This window comes from Apium graveolens, unplaced genomic scaffold (genome assembly GCF_009905375.1).
Source record: "Apium graveolens cultivar Ventura unplaced genomic scaffold, ASM990537v1 ctg8880, whole genome shotgun sequence".
Lineage (NCBI taxonomy): Eukaryota > Viridiplantae > Streptophyta > Magnoliopsida > Apiales > Apiaceae > Apium > Apium graveolens.
This window is the reverse complement of record NW_027421544.1, coordinates 70,270-90,585: the sequence shown is the minus strand read 5'-3', so window position 1 is coordinate 90,585 and position 20,316 is coordinate 70,270. Positions and strand designations below refer to the sequence as shown.

General features: G+C 32.2%; 3 protein-coding genes and 1 long non-coding RNA gene across 5 annotated transcripts; all 4 read left to right on the top strand.

The window, feature by feature from the left end:
- The first annotated feature begins 5,503 nt into the window (after positions 1-5,503).
- Positions 5,504-8,015, top strand: LOC141705466 (uncharacterized). Its single transcript, XM_074508403.1, has 4 exons — positions 5,504-5,628; positions 5,717-6,422; positions 7,128-7,357; positions 7,469-8,015. The coding sequence occupies exons 1-4, from the start codon at positions 5,504-5,506 to the stop codon at positions 8,013-8,015; spliced, it is 1,608 nt and encodes a 535-aa protein (XP_074364504.1).
- A 144-nt stretch (positions 8,016-8,159) lies between these two features.
- Positions 8,160-10,487, top strand: LOC141705465 (uncharacterized). The gene is made up of 3 exons (XM_074508402.1): positions 8,160-8,496; positions 8,844-9,071; positions 9,175-10,487. The coding sequence occupies exons 1-3, from the start codon at positions 8,160-8,162 to the stop codon at positions 10,485-10,487; spliced, it is 1,878 nt and encodes a 625-aa protein (XP_074364503.1).
- A 762-nt stretch (positions 10,488-11,249) lies between these two features.
- On the top strand, positions 11,250-12,805 carry LOC141705467 (uncharacterized). Its single transcript, XR_012568364.1, has 4 exons — positions 11,250-11,379; positions 11,556-11,846; positions 11,917-12,491; positions 12,594-12,805. It is a non-coding gene; the product is annotated as an uncharacterized LOC141705467 (long non-coding RNA).
- A 2,287-nt stretch (positions 12,806-15,092) lies between these two features.
- On the top strand, positions 15,093-19,821 carry LOC141705463 (uncharacterized). 2 transcript variants are annotated; one of them, XM_074508401.1, is made up of 10 exons: positions 15,093-15,489; positions 15,570-15,666; positions 15,770-15,894; positions 15,976-16,065; positions 16,174-16,309; positions 16,394-16,540; positions 16,645-16,759; positions 16,867-17,061; positions 17,227-17,301; positions 19,678-19,821. In XM_074508401.1, the coding sequence occupies exons 1-4, from the start codon at positions 15,393-15,395 to the stop codon at positions 15,987-15,989; spliced, it is 333 nt and encodes a 110-aa protein (XP_074364502.1). In that variant the 5' UTR covers positions 15,093-15,392; the 3' UTR covers positions 15,990-16,065; positions 16,174-16,309; positions 16,394-16,540; positions 16,645-16,759; positions 16,867-17,061; positions 17,227-17,301; positions 19,678-19,821. The 2 variants fall into 2 exon arrangements, with proteins under 2 accessions (XP_074364502.1, XP_074364501.1); XM_074508400.1 differs by lacking the exon at positions 19,678-19,821 and adding an exon at positions 17,413-17,549.
- Positions 19,822-20,316: the final 495 nt, after the last annotated feature.

Sequence of the window (20,316 nt, the reverse complement as noted above, 5' to 3'; positions counted from 1 at the left end):
TGCCCTCCAGCATATAATCTTTTCCTTGTTGCTTCTTTAGAAGAGCATCATACTTTGCTTCCAATTCAAGATAGGCTTTATCTTTCTTTGCCTTCTTGGGTTTCCTACATTCTGTAGCAAAATGGTCCAACTCATCACAGTTAAAGCACCTTATTTTTTATCTATCAACAGATCCAGTTTTGTAGCCAGTTTTGCTATCAGGAGTGTACTTCCCTTTTTCTTTCCAACTGCTGTCTTTGTTGAAGGATTGTCCTTTGCTCTTGAAAAATCTTGGTTTCTTTACTCTAATATTAGAGAATTTTCTGGCCAAGTAAGCCATTGATTTGTCTAGCTCATCAAGCTCATCAAGAGTGTAGAACTCATCTTCTTCATCCAATTCCAGTATGACTTGCTCTTCAGTGTCATTGACTCTTTTCTCACTTGTAGAAATTGCTGGAGTTGGGGATCTTTGCTCATCATTAGAAGTCTGGCCATCATTCACAATCAGTGCACTTGAGCCATCCATTACATATCCTTGACCAGCCCTTAATGACTTCTTTTGAATCATTTCAAGTTCATAAGTTTTCAGAACCCCATAGAGCACTTCCAGTGTGATTCTACTCAGATCCCTTCCTTCTCTGATTGCAGAGATTTTCTGTTCCAAGTGATCAGGGAGAGTAAGAAAGAACTTCAAATTCACTTCTTCGACATCATAAAATTTATCATGAAGCTACAAGTCATTTATCAGCTTATTAAACCTTTCAAACACATCAGTAATACCCTCCTTTGGTTTAGCCATAAAACCCTCATACTGAGAAATCAATATCCTTCTTTGATTTGACCTAACCTCCTCAGTTCCTTCACAAAGTATTTCAATCTTTTCCCAGATCTGTTTAGAAGTGTCACAGTTGAAAATGTTATTATACATTACATTGTCAAGTGACTCAATTAGTAATAGTTGCGAAGCACTGTCTAGGGAAAGTTTCTCTCTTTCAGGTTCAGTATACTCAGAAGGCTCCTTGGGAGCATAATGTGCTGGAATAACCATATCTCCATATGTTGTTTCCTCAACTCTAACTACAGGAGTGAAGGGCCCATTCTTGAGGATACCAATGTAAAGATGATTGGCCATTCTTATAAACAGCAACATTTTCTTTTTCCATAAAGTGTAATTGGCCTTATCAAAGGGATGAATCTTGATACTACTGATTTTCTGTGTATTCATTTTTCCAAGATCTAATCTGTTTACTTTCAGATTTTGCTCTGATACCACTTGTCAGATATGAATACAACACAGAGGGGGGTGAATGTGTTTTAGCTTAAATGTTTACTTTTTGGTTTTGCTCTGAGTTTAGCAGTTGATTATTATCAATGATTTTGTGGATTAGATGTTAAACATAAATAACAATGCAAATATGTAGAACAAAGATCTTCAAAACTCACTTAATTGTGTATTTAAAATCAAGCAGTGTTTTGCTACAAAATCTCTAAGTTCTTGTTTTAGAACTTAGATTCTTTCTTGAAATAGAATACTAGATTTTCTATCTTGAATGTCCTTCTTAACTAGAGGACCAGTGTTAACTTTATAACTCAGTTAACTGCTGGTTTACACAGTGGATAATAAACATGCTATTAGCTTTTCTAAACTGCCACTTGTCATTTCTATTTATAGAAAAGCAAATCTTCCATTTCTGGCTTAGCATATCTTTAGCATCCCGTGATTACTTTAATCTCCTCTTTCAGTTAATCTTTGTCATTGATCTTGCACATCTCTCAAGCTGCTTTTTGTAGACTTGTCAATCCAGCTATGTAAATTGTTTGTTGATTTGCAACCTTGGATATTAAACTGTTCAGCAATTCTGTACTTAGAGAAATTTCTTCACTTCAAGATCTCCAATTAAGCTGTAGAGAACTCGATATCTCGATAGGCATGTTGGCTTGTCGATATCTCTGAAACTTCATTGTTGACTTGACTTATCGACAAGTCTGAGTTCTCTAGTGAATTTTGGTTTATCGATAACTCAGAGTTCTCTAATGGACTTTGGCTTATCGATAACTCAGAGTTCTCTAATTGATGTACACTTGTCGATATCTCTGAGTTCTCGAATAGGTATCCGACTTATCGATATCTCCAATAGCATTTCCTGAGTTCTCGATAGACAATTCCTGAGTTCTCGATAGGTCTTTCTGAGTTCTCGATAGGTCTTTCTGAGTTCTCGAATGACTTCTCTATAACACTAATTCTGTGACTTGTAGAGATCTTGACTTAGAATGTTTTTCACTAAACAGAATTATTCAACTCCAAGCTTCTTCATAATTCTTCTGAGGCATGACCTTCTTGATTTTCTTCCAAATAGAATTCTTAGGCTTGACACTGTTTAGAGAAAAATGCTCCAGTCTGCTCCATTTACATTTTACAGACATTAAGTATTACAAGTATAAATTACAGATTAAGGTTACAATACAACTAATCTTAGGGTTGTCAATATGACTTAGTCTTGTTATGATAGAGGCATGTCTTGCACAACAGTAAATTTTTTGACCCAGTTTTTTTAGTATTTCACCCATTTCATCCATATTTACAGTTTATAACTCACAAATAACCAACTTTTTGAATTTTAAAAAACCAAACTGTACCACGTATAGGTCCTATTTTATAGCAGGCACTGTTTCATCATAATATTCTCCTCTTAGCATTAGCATTCATTCTCTATTTTATATTTTCTACACCAGGATGAAGATCGTTTCAATAATATTTTCTATACCAGGATGAAGATGGTCATATCTTGTGATTTTTTCTTCTGAACGATATTACCTTATAAATATGGATCCAGGTTCAGAGAAATCAATTTTAAAAACATCACTTACAGGTTTGTGAGAGACTGAATGTTTAACTGTTTTTTTAATTTTAGAATGTGGAGAATGAATATCATATGTTTGATGTTTTGTTTAGGATTAAAACGTAGGATACGTAGTCGAAACTCAGAGAATGTTGCTCCCAACCTTTCTAATGTAAAAGCAAATTATGGGGATGCTAATGATGGTAGGTTTCTGTATATATTGATGTGTGTATGTTGGATATTGTTGTTCTGATTTAGTTTAATTTGTATAACTGAGTTTACAGTCTCGGTCAGGACAACTTGTGAAGACAGCTCCTGTCATAGTAATTTTATGTCAACTGGTATGTACTTCTCAGAACATTAGTGAATTTTATCAGCATAGAATTATTGTTTGGTCATCACCTGTTCTTGATTTGAAACCTTGCTCCCACACTAGGTTCTTATGTCATTCCATCTATCTGTGTTTCCTTTTTTTTTTGCAGAAGTTGATGGAATTTCGTGTACACCATGTCGTCATCTTCGAAAATACCGTCATCTTCGAATGTGACATGTTAGTATGTTTGTCTGTATAATGTTACATGATATAATACCATGTACTCTACTCTGCAGGAAAAAAATAAATCCCCTTTATGTTTATTTGTAATACTCATGACCATCAATCAGAAGGCCTTCCAGATAAATGTAAATGAAATCTAAGACATATCTTTTTATACATGTTGCTAAGATATACAGTGAGATTATACGTGTAGCCAATAATATTTTCTGCAACCACAAAACCAGTAATTTAACATCACAAAATTGGTAAGGGAACATAGCACAAATTCTTATCTGAATGTATCAACTATTATGTGTTACAGTTCCAAAACGAAGCCCTTTACAGCCTCTCCAAGAAACCAATCAACCAAATATGCAGTATGCAAGCTCTACATATCTGTCATCGATATCTTTAACATCCAAAGATAGTCCAGATTATCAGATTTTTGAAGGTGCAATCCAAATGGAGAGACATGGAGAGGCATGTAAGGAGAATCAAGAACCAAATATACTGTTTGACAAGTTAGGTAGTCCAGATGTCGGATCACCTTCTTCAACAGGTATAATGTATAGGTAATTATATTTATCCTTCTCAGATTGTCATGTTTTTCTACCTTTAATCCTGTCTACTGGTGGTATTACCTTCATCCTATATTCAGTTGATTTTGCAAGCCCAAATGCCGCTAATACATCATCAGGAATGCAACAACATCATACAAAACTAATGAATACGTTTTCAGGTATATGCTATATTCACGCAGTTCTTCCTGTTTTTTTTCTTCTCATATTTTTGCAGAAGGTACGACATTATATGAATGTATTTGTGAATTTTTAGATTTGAACAGAAAAGCACGTGGGCCAAATTTTAGTAAGATGTTTCCTCAAATCCCGCTTGGGTTGAAGCTTACAGGTACAATGTCAACTTATTATTTTTATTTTTTTAGACAGACAACTTTTAAAATTTTGCTGTAACATATTTCAGTTCAAGACAGCACTACTCAAAATGAAAAACATCGAAAGCGAGGACATAATGTTGACAAATTATATAGTTAGACACTACTTGATTTTGAATTTGTTTTTTAATACGAAAATGTTGACAAATTAATAAAGGTAAATTTTTAGAGTTTAACTGGTTATGTATTAATAAAGTATGTAATATATAATTTGTTTAGGTGTTGCACATCAAAGTACAATGTCCCGCATTATTAAGAGTAATCAACACGCGAGAAAGAAGCATACGTTGTTTGAGTTACCTATATCCAGGATATCTCCAACAAGATCTGTAGACGCTGGACTTGAACAAAGTCAAATTGCTAATTTAAGCCAAGGTACATTTCTTACATTAACACATGTTTTGATACATGTTGTATATTCAATTATATCATACCGTACTTAATTGTCACCTGTGCATGAATGCAGTATCTCAGTCAATGCCCGGTGATTTTAGAAAAAAAACTCAGATGGATCCACGCATATTAGAGAGCTCTATAAATGCACAGAAAAATGAATTTCGTAGGAATGTTGAGGTTTCTTTTCGTGAGCCTGAGGAAATTGGAGTCAATAGACCAGGTCTATTAATTTGTATATGTAATTCCTTTAGATACTATTCTAAGTTTGTTTTATATAACTAACTCCTTTTATTGGTGTCCTCTGTTTATTGAATATGTAGTTTGGTTTTCTGCGCTATCAGGTATTTTTGCTGATTCAAATATAAACTGAATTCAAATTATATAGATTTAATATTGACATCATTATTGTATATGTAGAGCCTTCCACGTCCGGTGTTAAGAATTTGATGGATGCATTTAACAATGCAGAGGAGGAACCTTTAGAACATATGCCAGACTACGAGCAGTTTGTATCTGGTATTTTGTTATTATATATGTGATTAAATAATGGTGTTTTAGTTGTACAAAATTATTGTTTGTTATTCGATTGTTTGATGCTTCAAATCCATTACAGATGATGAAGATGACATTAATGATGCTCATCGAGGTGAATATTTGTCTGATGATGATGCTGAAGATCGTGAAGTATTAACAGGTCTCTTATAATTGATTAATTTTTATTTTCCTATGTTTTATATAATATGCCAGTTTTTTGATGTATTTTACTCCACAAAATGTTAATTAGATTTGTGGAATGGGTATATGGATCTTGGAGCACCATCGAAGAGATGTTCGAAATGTAAAGCATTAATGTGGAATGAAGAAAGGAATAACAAATCTGAGAAAAAAGCCCACCAACTTTTTCATTATATTGCAAGGATGGACAGGTCCGTCTCCCCCCCCCCCCCCCGAGAAAGCTCCTCCACCATTTCTTGCTTCACTGCTCTCCAGAGGACCATTAACTAATCATTTCAGGCAGAACATAAGGATCTATAATTCCCTATTCCAGTTTACCTCTATAGGTGGTAAAATAGATCGGAGAATCAACAACGGTGGTGGTCCATATTGTTTTCAGCTAAACGGTCAGAATTACCATTTAATTGGAAGTCTAAAACCTTTAGATGGAGTGAATCCAAAATTTAGTCAACTATATGTGTATGACACCGAGAACGAAATCCAGAACCGTTTGAATGTTGTTCCAAGCTCTAATGTAGTTGATCCTGATATTGTGGATGGCCTTCTTAAAATGCTAGATGAAAAGAATAAACTTGCTGAAGGTTTCCGTTACGCACGTGATCGCTTGAACCTTTCTGAAACTGACGATTTCAGCCTTTTGTTGGTTTCATCCAAATCCGCCTCTGGAAGACCTAATCAAGTTGGTCCATCAAATGAGGTTGCTGTTTTGATTGTTGGTGATAATGATGATACATGCCCATTCCGTGATATAGTAGTTCAAACAAAAGAAAGATTTTTGAAAAGAGTTTTTGAAATATGTAAGCACTATATGCAACTACAGTATCCGTTGTTATTTCCCTATGGTGACGATGGATTTCACCTTAATATCCCTTTGCATAACAAGAAGCAAAAGGATGATATACATGTTAATTTGGATCAGCGTCCCGATGAAGTGACGCACAGATCTACAGTTATCATGAGGGGGTATTATGCTTATAAGTTGATGGTACGACCGGATGAAGGTAAAACATTTTAATACGTGTTTTTTTAATTGTTTCAATACAAGAATTAATTGTTTATCCATTGGGGTATTATTTTGTCAGGTATGAATCTTCATTTGGGTGGCAGATTGTGGCAATAATTTATTGTAGATGCTTCTGCTGCAGTTGAGCAATACTGATTGGACTGGATAAGAGGACACCAAAATGTTATTCGATCGGATCTATATAAGTCCATTCGAGATTCGGTTGCGAAAGGTGATACCAATACTTGCAACAAAGGCAAAAATATGATTCTTCCCGCTACACATACCGGATCTCAGAGGTACATGAACCAGTATTTTAAAGATTCATTGGCTATATGTCGGAGCATTGGACATCCATTACTATTTCTGAAAATGACTTGCAACACACAATGGTCTGAGATTAAAAGCATGATGCAATTATTTCCTAGAGTAGATGTTGCAGACAAACCTGATGTCATAGCAAGAGTCTTCAAGCTTAAACTTGATCAGCTTTTGGATTTAATTAAGAATAAAAACTATTTTGGTAAATGCATAGGAGGTAACATTCCTTTTCCGTTGCTTTAAAGTTTAATATTTTTTCGATATATTTCGTTGTGCTCTCATAAATAGTTTAATGCCATTTGTTGTTGCATAATATTATTGCATATATTATATTTTATGGTAGTTATGCACGTAATCGAATTCCAGAAACATGGGCTTCCTCATTGCCATATGTTGATTTGGTTGGATTCTAGGGATAGGCCTAAAAATGTGTATGATATTGATAAGTTGATATCTGCTGATATCCAAGATGAGAAAGATGATCCTATTGGTTTTCATGTTGTTCGGAAACACATGATTCACGGCCCATGTGGGAAAGACTTTACTTACTCCCCGTGTATGGTAAAAGGAAATTGTGGTCGACACTTCCCCAAAAGGTAAGACTGTAGTCAATCATACATGGTATGTTAAAGATTTTTGCATAATTATAAAATAATTTCCTCATTTAGCATCTTTATCTTAATATCGTTTTATCTAATTACATCCAGGTATAATGCAAATACTTTTTTCGATGATTGTAGGTTTCCAGTTTACCGTAGACGGAGAACGGGTAGATGTGTTGTTAAAAAGGGGATCAAACTGGAAAATCAATTTGTTGTACCTTACAACAGGGATTTATTAATTCGCTTTAAGTGTCATATTAATCTAGAGGTATGCAACAGCTCAAGATCTTTGAAGTATCTATTTAAATATTGTTTAAAAGGCTATGACACAACTACCATGATTTTGCGAAGAAAGCAGCAAGTTAGTGGTGCAAGTACTTATACTTTGAAGCCTAAGTTTGTAGATGAGATTAAAAACTTTCTTGATGGTCGTTATATATGTGCGTTAGAAGCTGCTTGGCTTCTTTTAGGTTTTAACATTCATCATCGGTTTCCGACGGTGGAGCGTTTACCAGTGCACTGTGAAGGAGAGAAGAATGTATCTTTCAAGCATAATGACAATCTTAAAAATGTGGCACAAAAGGCTAAAATTAGACATAGCAAGCTTGAAGCCTGTTTTGAAGCAAATAAAACATTTACAGAGGCTATGTAATTTACATATCATCAGTTTCCTCAGCATTTCACATGGAAAGGCGACCAAGCTAGATGGAAGGTTCGTGAGCGTGGAACTGTGTTTGGCCGATTAACAAACGTGCATGCACCTTCTGGAGAAACATTTTTCCTCAGAATGATACTCATGCATAACCGAGGTGCCACTTCTTACAAGGATTTAAGAACTGTGAATGGATTTGTTTACAATACTTTTAAGGAGGCCTGCGATGCTCTTGGTCTTCTAAAGGATGATAAACAATGGCATGTCGCCATGTCTGAGAATGTTGTTCATGCTATGCCACAACAGCTTAGACAGTTGTTTGTCTTTATTTTTTCGAATAATCAGGTGGCTGATCCATTGAAGCTATGGGAACAACATTGGAAGTCCATGTCAGATGATGTCTTATACAACAGACGGCGCTTAACAAGCAATACAAATATGCAGCTAGCAGACTCTGATATTAAGAACTTCACATTAGCAGGTCAGTTAAATTGACAACAACAACCTTTCTCATTATAGGTTCCAGTCAGTCCATTATGTATGTCATTAATAGATATTAATCAAGTATAATTTTATAAGCTTAAGATACCACACATTGAACAAAATGCAACATCTTAGCTCTCCTATATGTATAGTACTTTATCTGTGTCTGTCATTTGACATATGTTGTATACATTATGTTTCATATTTTATTAAGCTGTCCATAAATACATATATTTGCAGATTTTTACCTTTTAATTTATCCAACACAATGTAAGTAATTATTCTCATAAATCTTATAAACTATGAGGACAATTAAAAGATGATTTTTATACTTATTTTTTACAGCAATTGAGAACCTTTTTAACGATGTTGGTAAAAGTCTAAGGGATTTCTCCACTCTGCCATTTCCTGAAGATAGTTTTTTGCATATATTAGAGAATAGGCTAATTACTGAAGAATTTGACTACGACATATTACAGATGTCTGAGCAGCATGATAAGTTGCACTATAATCTAAACAAAGAACAACTTCATGTATACAACTCTGTCATGGACAGCATTGACAACTCAAAAGGTGGGTTTCTTTTGTTTACGGTTCAGGAGGATGTGGGAAACATTTCTCTGGAATACGTTGTGTTGCAAGCTTCATAGTGAAGGTAAGATTGTACTGCCTGTAGCATCTTCCGGTATAGCTGCTACGTTGTTTCCTGGTGGAAGAACTGCTCACTCCGGGTTTCATATTCCATTGAAGTTAGATCAATATTCAGTTGCTGGAATAAAACACGGGACAGACCTTTGTGAATTACTGAAGCAGACGAGTTTGATTATATGGGATAAAGCGCCAATGCAGCATCGACACTCATTTGAAAGTGTTGATCACAATCTGAGAGATATAATGTCTTTTGTTGATCCGTCTAGAGCAGGTGTTCTGTTTGGTGAAATTACTGTTGTGTTTGGCGGTGATTTCCGCCAAGTTTTTCCAGTCATTCTGAAGGCAAGTAGAGCTCAAGTTGTTGGTGCATCTCTGAACAGTTCAAAACTTTGGGATTATTGTAAAGTTTTTCAACTTGAGAAAAACATGCGCCTCACATCTGGAAGATCTGCTGAGGAAAGAAAAGAAATTGAAGAATTTAGCAAGTGGGTTCTCTCTGTTGGAAATGGTACATTACCGAGTGTACAACCCAATGATGCAAATACTGATTCAGATGTTGTCATTCCTAAGAAATTTCTTATTAAATCTATGGAGAAACCAATAAAGGATGTGGTTGATGTCATATATCCAGATATTTTTCAGAACCTAAAGAATCCTGAATATTTGAGGGAACAATCTATTCTCACTCCAACAAATGCCATTATTAGCGATATAAATTCTTACATTCTTGATCTTATTCCTGGTGACACACACACATACTATAGTCAGGATTCCCTGAGCGATAATGATGGCCATGACAATGACTTCAGTTCTGCTTTTCCTGTTGAATACTTAAACTCCATCAACATGCCATATCTCCCAAAACATGATTTAAAAATTAAGGTAGGCAGTGTTATAATGCTGATGAGGAACCTGAATCAGCTTATGGGACTTTGCAATGGAACAAGGATGATTGTGAGAAAATTCTTTCCAAATAGTATTATATGTGATATTCTCACTGGCTCTGAGGTTGGTAGTACTCATATTATTCCCCGAATAGAAATGGATCCGACAGACACTAAATGGCCGTTTGAATTCAAAAGAGTTCAATTTCCAGTACAACTCTGTTTTGCAATGACTATAAACAAAAGTCAGGGCCAGTCATTGAATAAAGTTGGATTGTATTTGCCACAATCTGTGTTCACCTATGGCCAGCTATATGTTCCTGTATCAAGAGTTACATCGCCTTCAGTTCTGCACATAATGGTAGATAGTGATCATGGAGGTTCAATAAATGTAACTGCCAACGTTGTGTTTGAGGAGGTTTTCTATAATTTACCAGTCGGAGATAACACATAGTCATATTTTAGTTGTAGTTGTGCATTTCATATGTTTGTACTACTATACTTTTTCATATGAATATTATTTAATATTAGTGTTTAAATGAAATTAGTTATCCTGTGTTGTGAACATAATACCTTAATTTTTGATTTTTTAATTTTGAAAATTTTGTCCTTATATTCTTTTTTCGGATGTAGTGTAGCACTTATTTTCTGATACATTTTATTTGCCTTGAATTTTATTGATTGTTATTTGGTAATCTGCCACATATCTATTGAGGAGATATATATGTATGTATATTAACAATGTCAAATGTATATAAAACTAAAGTATCATGTTATTTCTCTCAGACTTCATACCACAAGGATCAAGTATGTTTTTCAGTCAATTCTCATATCCCCTTAAACCATGGTGTTTTGGTTATATATGTAGTTATCATTCTGTTAGAAGTTGTGGTGAAATGCACATTTATATTCACAAAATAGTATCAAAGTGTACTCAGTCTACATGATTTGAAGTTTTCTTCCTTCTGTTTGCATAAGAACCGTTAATATAGCCTCATTTGGCCTATAAATATATATCATCACATTTATTTTTTTATCATCTAAGTTTTGTTTTTTGTAAGTGTTTGAACATACAGGTATAAGTATAATTATAAATACAATGTCAATATCCATTGATGTGATCCTTTTATAATAAATTATATATCAAGAGATCACTTTGGATTTGATTACTAATTTAGTTTTATTTTATTCAGCTTTTAGGAGTCATGGCTATGTATACCCACTTAGCGGAGTTAAATGATAGTAGGAATGATTGGACAGTAAATGTCCGTGTTACGCGAATGTGGTTGTCGACTACTAACGAAGGTGTTTTAAGGCGACACAACCGTATTCTATTAGACTGTGAGGTATATTTTTCGGATTACATGTCATATAATTTTATGATATTAAAATTATAAGTAGAATTCCATTTCTGATGTGTTGTGTATTTATATGTTGCTCTTATTTTATTGCGTGTTTACTTTGTACATGTACATATTATTGTATTGTGCATTTACATTAATAATCATTTTATTTATGTCAGGATAATCTAATTCATGCAGTTGTCAGTCCTGCAATTTGATATCAGTTTGGTGGGGTTATAAATACTGGTGGATGCTATGTCATATCAAATTTCCAGGTTTCCGCATCAACTGGTATTTTAAGGCCTGTGCGTTCCACAAATGTTATCACCTTCATTCCAGCTACTGTTGTTGTTCTAGACCCTCACGATGATGGCACAATCCCTGACCCAAAATATGAATTAATACCTCTTCACCAATTCAAGGATAATCCAATGTTTTTTATGACAATCAGTTGCCTCAATACTCCATAGGTAATGTTTACATGCAGTTGCCGTATAGATATTAATTAAATTAACATTATGTTGATATATATTCTTACAGATTGTGTTGGAGTTGTCGAGAATTTGGAGCAGCCTTATAATATCATGACTAAATATGGTCCAAGGGATATTATTCATTTCAGCTTAACAGATGGGAGGTAATTATGTGTTCTGAATTTTTTTTTAATTTCTTATTTTATTGAAATAATGTAGATTGTTTTTACAATTTATCCATAATTGCACCATATTACTTGGGTAGTGGTTGAATTTAGAGATATTCAATCTACTATATGTACCATTTTATAATTTGGTTTAAGTGGGATTACACATCGCGTTTCATTATGGGGACCATTCCCGGAGAATTTTGAGGCGTTGTATGAAGGAATGCATCCAAAAATTGTTATATTAACGTCTACAAAGGTCATTTTTGTTAAAGGTATAATTGTTCGATAATTAGTTTGATTGACTGATATAAAATAATCGTTTACATATGGAAAGATTAAAGAATATCATGATTACCATAAACTTAATGTTTCATTTTTATGTAAGTACAGGTTCTTTTCAAATTAGCAGCCTTCCTTCAACTAAGATATTTGTTAACAGTAATTATCCTCAAGTTTATTTTTTTAGACAAAGGTGAGATAATTTATTATGCAGTTCACTATATTTTATTTTGGCATTCCTAAATTATTATACATTATTGTTCTAACTTATTCAAACAAATATTTTCATTTTTAGGTTGATTCACAGTGGATATTTAGCGGCACAGTAATAAATTCCGGATTCATGATAATTTTATTTCAGAAGAAAAAATGTATTTATTTTTGGATTGTGTAGTGTTAGGAATTTTTTTTATTTTTATTTGTCTCTTTTCTCGAGATGAGATCTTTTTTTTTCTTATTAGCGCAATTTTGAGTTTCAACATTAAGATGTTCTTATTTATGGATTAATAAATTAGAGGCGTTTAAGACATTCAACATGTTGCTCCTGCTTAAAAGTTTGTTTTAAAGTCTTAAGGTAATTTTTTTATTTTTTTATTTTTATATGAACAATTTTTGGTAGCCTTATAATTTTGCCAAAAATTTTATAAGTCGAAGAGAAAATATTCAATATTGTAAAAAAATTTCGAATGTGTTAGCATAGTTTTAAAAATAAAGGTATACGGTTTGTTTCTTTTTAAAATTTGTCTAAATAACTCAGTAAACTGTCTTTTCAAGTTCGAATTTATTTTTATATTTATGTTTCTTATTTATGTTGATGTGTTCGGAATCCGGTTTATATTTTTTGTCTTTTATCATGAGAAGAGACCTTTTTTTATTATTAGCTCAATTTTGTATTTCGATGTTACCCAGTTTGTATATATGGATTAATAATCTATAGGGGACTCAATCGTGGATCAAATATTTTTATATATGTTCTACATTTTTGTCATCCTTAAAATGTCATCATTCTGATTCGCTTATTTTTTTTATTATCACATGATTGAAGTTGCTTTTTAAAGTAGTAGACTTCCTTTCTACAAAATATTTGTTTAAAAAGGTAATCATCCTTGGATCTACTTTTGAGAAAAAGGTGAGATACTTAATTATACGGTTTTCGATTTTTTTATTTAACCGGAACAGAATTAACTATAATGTGTTGTTCTAATTTTATTTGTAAATATTTTCAGTTGTTAATTTTATTCGTAGTGGATATTTGGCGGCACATTGATTACTTTCGCACTCAATATATTTATATATTCGAAGTATAAATGTACCTATGTTGGGATGTTGATGTTTTCGGAAGTGCTTTTATTTTTGTTTGTCTATTTTCACGATAACAATAACGACAATGGTTCAATATTATACCTTAATCTGTGTATTAATAAATTAAAGGCGTTTAAGTCATTGAACGTGTTGCTGCTTCTTAAAAGTTTTTTTTTTAGTCTTAAAGTATTTTTTACGTTTGTTTATTTATATAAAAACAATTTTCGGTAGCCTTATAGCTTGGCCACAATTTTTAGTAGTTGAAGAGAAAATATTGAATATCGTAAGATTTTTTCGAATGTGTTAGCATAGTTTAAAAAATAAATTTATAGTACACATAACTCTATCTGTATGTTCCTTTTAAAAATATGTATAAATAACTCAGTAAACTGTCTTTTCAAGTTCGTATTTATATTTTTATTGTTGGGAATTATAATACATTAAAATATCATTAGTTAATTTAGAAAATGTAAAGGCATATTGATTATAAAATGATTGTCCGATGAGAATAATTTACTCCCACGAATTTCTTTTTTCCAGTACGTGTTTATATTTACAGTTTTTGGTGTTGTAATACACTAAAATATAATCTTTTAATTTATTTTGTAAATTTTAATATCTATACGTAGATTATAAATTTTACGAAATTGTTTGTCTTAAATTCATTATTTTTTCATAATAACATTAGATTATGAAATTTTGAAATTTTTGTAGAGAAATAAATGTTATTAAATTTATGATCATCCATAGAATGTCACGAATCTGTTTGTCCCATTTTTTTTTCATTTTCACATAGGTGTCGCTGCTTTTCAAAAATAAATACCCTTCTTTATACTAAGATATTTGTTAATTTGTTAATGAGATTTTTGTATATGTTTAATTTTTCAGACCAAGGCGAATGACATAATTTTTCACTTTTTAAACTTTTTATTTTGGCAGTATAAAATATTTATGTTGTATTATTCTAAATAAAATTCTTAACAAATTTGTTTTTGAAAAAATTATATTATAGATTATATTGATTATTATATTTTTACATTGTAATTACTTTTTAATATCTTTTTAGTTACTAAGTGTCCGATAAGCATAATTAGCTCCCACGTTTTTTATATGTTTAACAAAGTTGACACAACATGACAGTTTAACAAAGTTTACCCCCCACCACCCGCATTTATTTGTCCACTTTTGTTTTCAGAGTAACCTCCTCATTGAGGTAGCCTATATTGTTTTCATATTTAGTATCATGTATCATCTATCATCTATATATTCAATTGTTGTATCATTATAGCTAACATCTTTACTTTCAGTTTTATAGCTATGATGTTTGATCAGCTTTCTTCTCTCGATTGTTCAAGAACGAACTGGAAAATAAAAGCAAGAGTAACAAGGATGTGGCCTTCAATTTCGAACTCAGCATCCGCAGCAGATGCCATTAAAGGATACAATCTAATCTTGCTGGATGATAATGTCTTGTTACTTAATCTTTTTTATTATGTTTTATATTATTGAAATATAATTGTGTTCATGTTTTTTGATTTCCTTATTTATTTGTTTTTCATCACATGAATCAATGTTTATCTTTGAGTATTATTTTGTATAGGACTGTCATATTCATGTTTATATTTATGCTGATTACTGGAATATCCATGCTCATAAGATAAAGGAGGGAGGTGTATACATTCTTTTAAACTTTTACACTAAACAGGCGTTGGGAACTCTGAAACCAGTTTCATCTAAGTATCTGATTAACTTTTCTCCTTCCACAACCGTTGAACCCGTCAATGATGATGACATGATATCTCCTCACAAATTTGAGTTTGTCGATATGAGCCAATTATTTGGTATTTCCAAAGCTAATGGGGATGCAGAGTATCCAGAATATGGCACTGGTTAACAGTACTGAAACTCAATTTAGTTTATTTTTTACCATATCTCGATCACTTAATGTTTGCATTAATTTTTTTTGTAGATATTATTGGCGTTGTAGAGGATTATGAAAGCCTTTCAAAAATTTCAACCAAATTTGGTCAGCGCGACATTGTCCATTTTAGGCTAACTGATGGGAGGTATTTTATGATTTATTATACCCAAACAGCTCAGTAGTTGTTGAGATTGATAAATTTTATTATGGTTTCTATTAAAACTTTCTACCATTTTTTAAATGTACAGACATTCAGCCAAGGTCACTGTTTGGGCAAACCTTGCAGTTGCAATGGAAGCACGTTATAACGAGATTTCAAAAGATGAGCCAATAATTGTTATTATGACAACAACAAAACTCAAGATTTTTCACAGTAAGTACTACTTCAGATGACAAGTTAATTTATTTTTTAGGGGAATATAGTTTATAACCATGTTTCTTTTTTTTCTCATAGTTATTTTTTTGTAGCATCTGTTCAAATCAGCACTGTTCCTGCTTCAAAAATTTATCTTAATCTGGATTTTGATGTTGTTCATGAGATAAGGTAAAGGTTTTTTTTATCAGGAAATCATTAAAATATTTTAACCATGTTCGTTTGTTGTTATTATGATTATGATGTTGAAGTATATTGTGGCTTGTTTTTTTATTTCAGGCTTCGGGAAGAAGGATATGTTCCTTCAGATATCCCAATGTCATTAGCATCTCTGTCTGAAGTCTCACACACACCACTGATTGAGACCATAACTCTCAAGGAGCTTAGTGAGAAGACTGCCATTGTCTATCTTAAGGTAATTTTCAAATTGTTCTTATGTATACAATAAACCGTATTAATATATATAGTAAATTAATTTATACTCCTTTTAATTTTTTAGATGATTTTCCTCTGTAAAGTTAAAGTTAAGAATGTCGAGGAAAACGATGGTTGGTGGTATCTTAGTTGCAACAGAAATGATTGCTTTGTAGAAATTACCAAGTTTGAGGGTAAATATAAATGCTGCAAGTGCAACAAGAACTATCCGGTACGGCAGAAAAAGTATTACATTCAGTGACTACACATTTTAAAAAGAAATTGAACATGGTTAATAATGTGAATAATTATATGTATATAACAATCCGGGTTCAGAATTGTTTTGCTGGTAGAAGATTCCACATAAGCTTTTAATTTGGTTTTACTTGATCGTGCTGCTAAGCGTCTGGCAGGGAAAATAGCAACAAAGCTAATTGCAGAGGGATTTGCGGTCGGTTAGCTGTTTCATATTCTATTTATTTCCTGATTTTTTAAATTGAGTAAAAATGTTCAATTTTCTTTTAAACTACATGTTCAAATTAATTCAATTTTGTGCAGGATCCAGCAACATATCCTCCTCACATAAAAGGTTTTGTAGGGAAGGAGATTACTGTTAAAATTGAGCTTAACGATGATAATATTCTTCTAAACAATACAGTTTTCTATGTAACTGATGCCTATGACTCTGATTCTGCAAGTTCATCCACATCTGCAAGTACTTTGAATATAGTTGATATCTCAAAATATGGGGATGTAAGTTAATGTACCTTAATTATTTACTAGGTTTTTTTAAGTATTTAACCGCAATGCATATGACACCTTATATTAAGCATCTTTGCAGTTTGTTTATCAGATTTAGAATGATTTTATGTCTTTGAGATTGTTTTCAAGTCTAATCCATGTATTTGCATTTGTCAGACTGATGTGGTGGAGATATCTGACAATGGTTACACTCCAGGCTCAGCTAAGTCATGTTCTAAGAAAATAAAAGTGGTTAGTTCTCTCTTTATTCTGTGTTTATTTCACATTTACAATCTTAAGTCATATGGTTTTTTAATGAATTTTATCATATCTTTAATGGTGCGTATATTATATTTTTTGAAGGAGAAGTAGATGATGAATGTGGTTGTGGATGGTTATATATGCAGGGGATGCATTCTTCATGATTTGTGTTTTTTAGTTTTGCTTTAGTAGGATATATTTGTAGTAGTATTGTATTTTGAAGTTTCCTTAGGTTCCAGGTTGTCAAACTCAATGTTTGTTTAAATATTCTGATTTCTAGTTACTTTAAAACTATGGTTCAATTTTATTTTCTTTGAGTTGTAGAGATTGTTTTTTATTATATATTTATTTTTAAGTGAATTTAAGTGTTAACCAATATTTTTTTAAGTTGTTAGAAGAAAAAAGTATAAGTTTTCTAAATATTATAACTTATCAATATAATCCTAAATTTTGATAGCACTAAGGTATCCATTGTTCTTATGAATAAATAGTTAAATGTCCAACATATAAGTTTTATAATTTTTAATGAATCTATTAACTTATTTACGAAACTATACCAGATATACAAACTTGTATTAGTATCACATGGATGTTGTTTTAAAGATGTCATGAAGTTCATTCCAAAATGACCATCATTATTGTTTTGGAGTTTTTACAGTCTCATATTATAGTTTAAAGTGATGACAATCTCCCATTATATTTTGATCTGAAGTTTGGTTCACCACATTTCGAAAATAAATAAGAATTTGATAATAATTAACTACTAATGTTAATAAAAAGAACTGGTTCAACTGTGCCAATGAGGACTACAAGTAGAGGACATAGGTTCTTACAAGGATTGTCATTTTAAAATTTGTTTTAGTTATAACATTGATGAATAAGCAAATAGTTTTGTAATCTATCATTCAACGGAGAAAGATATTTCTTCATTGTTCTCGATTAGCGTGAACAGTAAAGGCTTAGATCCCTTAAGTTTGTTGTCTCTGACGAAAGCGTTCCAACCGGCCGAGAATCTACCCCTACCATTTGAAACCAGAATTGTAACTATCCAAGAACCATTTTCAGTCACAAGATTAACTTGTTCACTAGATATCCAGTTACGACCGCGAGGAGCAACTTCTTTAGGAATATACTGTACCCGGGTGAGAATTAAATTAATACATTATTAATGTAATGTTACAGTGATACAAATAGAGAGATGGATAAAACATGTACAACTCCATGTGTGGTTCAGTCAAGATTGCATGGCTTTAACTTGATTTGGAATTGAATCACCTCCATTTCTTGATCATCAACTTCCATAAACTTATCTTCCAAAGCTATGTTTGCCTGCCCAAGCTCACCTCCATTTCCTATTTTGTATTTTTGTTTCCTATTATTACAGTAAGGATCCAATGTGTTTGTACTTGAATTAAAATGAACTCAATATATTACCTTCAGCATCAGTTGTTTGATTAATATAATATATCTCATTCTGCATTGCCCATTCTAATATTTTTGCTTTATCGGAGCGTGTTGATTATGAAAAATAAGTTTCATTAATGCAAGTATATCATTATCCATATTTTAACAAGATATTATATACTCTGTATTAGGATTTTTGTTATGGTTCACTTATAACACTTTATGTCTAAGTCAGACAACAAATCTAGCAGTCTAATTTATTTATCTACTCACCAGTCGTTCGATATAAGCGATCTCTACTGTAAAGACAATATTATTGGGTTACTCGAGAGAATATTAAACTAAATGCTATATTACCTTCACCATCAGATGTTAGATCAATATGAGTATTCGCACCCTGCCACGGCAATTCTGATGTATCTGCCTTATCCATATATTCTGCCTCTGCAAAAATAATTTAGTTATATAAGTTAAACATATATCCATAACTTAACCACATAATTTGTAGTATGTACTTTCTAAGTATTTAAATGTTTCATTTATACCATTTTCTTTCCAAGTCCCACTCCAAATCTAGTTAACTGTTTTTTTAGGTGCCTCACCAGATTCACGACTGATATAATCAATCTCTTTCCCATCAGTTTGATATATTCTAGCATTCATCACTCTATTCTCATCAAATATAAAAACAATTATTTCATTAACAATCACTCCAAAGCATTTTAGCAATCCTCCGAGGTTACTGAAATAACCTCCTTGATAATTGTAGAAAATATACCACCGCTTACCAAAGACATCTATTTCATTCTTTAGCTTTAGATTATCTCCATAAGCATCCTTACTCAATTTTGGAACAACCTGTTGTCCAAAAAAAGTCATCAATGAAATCATTTTTTACATGTGATTATTTAATATTTATTGTCCAATATCTTCTATATCAAACTAACATTTCTTTTTTTACAGGACATATATGAACTGACGTACCATACATCCTTCATTAAGTAGCGGAATAGTTACAATCTTGAAGAATGACCTCTCATATTTATCAGCTGCAAATACAGGAATGTTAAAACTATCCACCTCTTATAAACTACTACAATTATAGATTTAGTGGTAGCACCTACACTTATGAAGATTATATGTCTTTTGTTTCCGTGTTTAATAAATTTTAGTATATACATGTTTTTTGTTAAATTTAATAATATTAACAGAGTAATGAGTAAGTTAACGGAGTCTTTTTCAAAAGATAGAATTTCATGTATTGTCTTTCACCTTTAGACGAAGCTTAACACTCGGGACTTCATGATACTGATAGAACTGGCAAGATATGTGGTTCTTGCCTAACAATGTCATGGTCTTCCTAATGCTACTATGATTTCTAATAAGATTTTACCTTTCAATTTTCCCAGTATCTTGGTTTCTTTTGAATCTCATTGTAGTCTAACAGTATATAATTACATTTTTCAGGAAAAATGGCAAGTCTGGATATTTAACATCGTACCAATATAAGCCAAAAACAGAGAATGACATGTCACAAAATAAAGATAGAAGGCTCACCATAAAGAACTGCAAGAGAATATTCAGTATCATCAATCTACCTCG

Bases quoted from the DNA above. Each gene is read 5' to 3' on its own strand.
- LOC141705466 (XM_074508403.1), top strand. From the start codon at position 5,504: ATGGATCTTGGAGCACCATCGAAGAGATGTTCGAAATGTAAAGCATTA. The intron at 5,629-5,716 runs GTCCGTCTCCCC...TAATCATTTCAG, and splicing joins TATATTGCAAGGATGGACAG to GCAGAACATAAGGATCTATA. The intron at 7,358-7,468 runs GTAAGACTGTAG...AATTACATCCAG, and splicing joins GGTCGACACTTCCCCAAAAG to GTATAATGCAAATACTTTTT.
- LOC141705465 (XM_074508402.1), top strand. From the start codon at position 8,160: ATGCATAACCGAGGTGCCACTTCTTACAAGGATTTAAGAACTGTGAAT. The intron at 8,497-8,843 runs GTCAGTTAAATT...TATTTTTTACAG, and splicing joins TAAGAACTTCACATTAGCAG to CAATTGAGAACCTTTTTAAC. The intron at 9,072-9,174 runs GTGGGTTTCTTT...TACTGCCTGTAG, and splicing joins CAGCATTGACAACTCAAAAG to CATCTTCCGGTATAGCTGCT.
- LOC141705463 (XM_074508401.1), top strand. From the start codon at position 15,393: ATGATATCTCCTCACAAATTTGAGTTTGTCGATATGAGCCAATTATTT. The intron at 15,490-15,569 runs GTTAACAGTACT...TTTTTTTTGTAG, and splicing joins GTATCCAGAATATGGCACTG to ATATTATTGGCGTTGTAGAG. The intron at 15,667-15,769 runs GTATTTTATGAT...TTAAATGTACAG, and splicing joins TTTAGGCTAACTGATGGGAG to ACATTCAGCCAAGGTCACTG.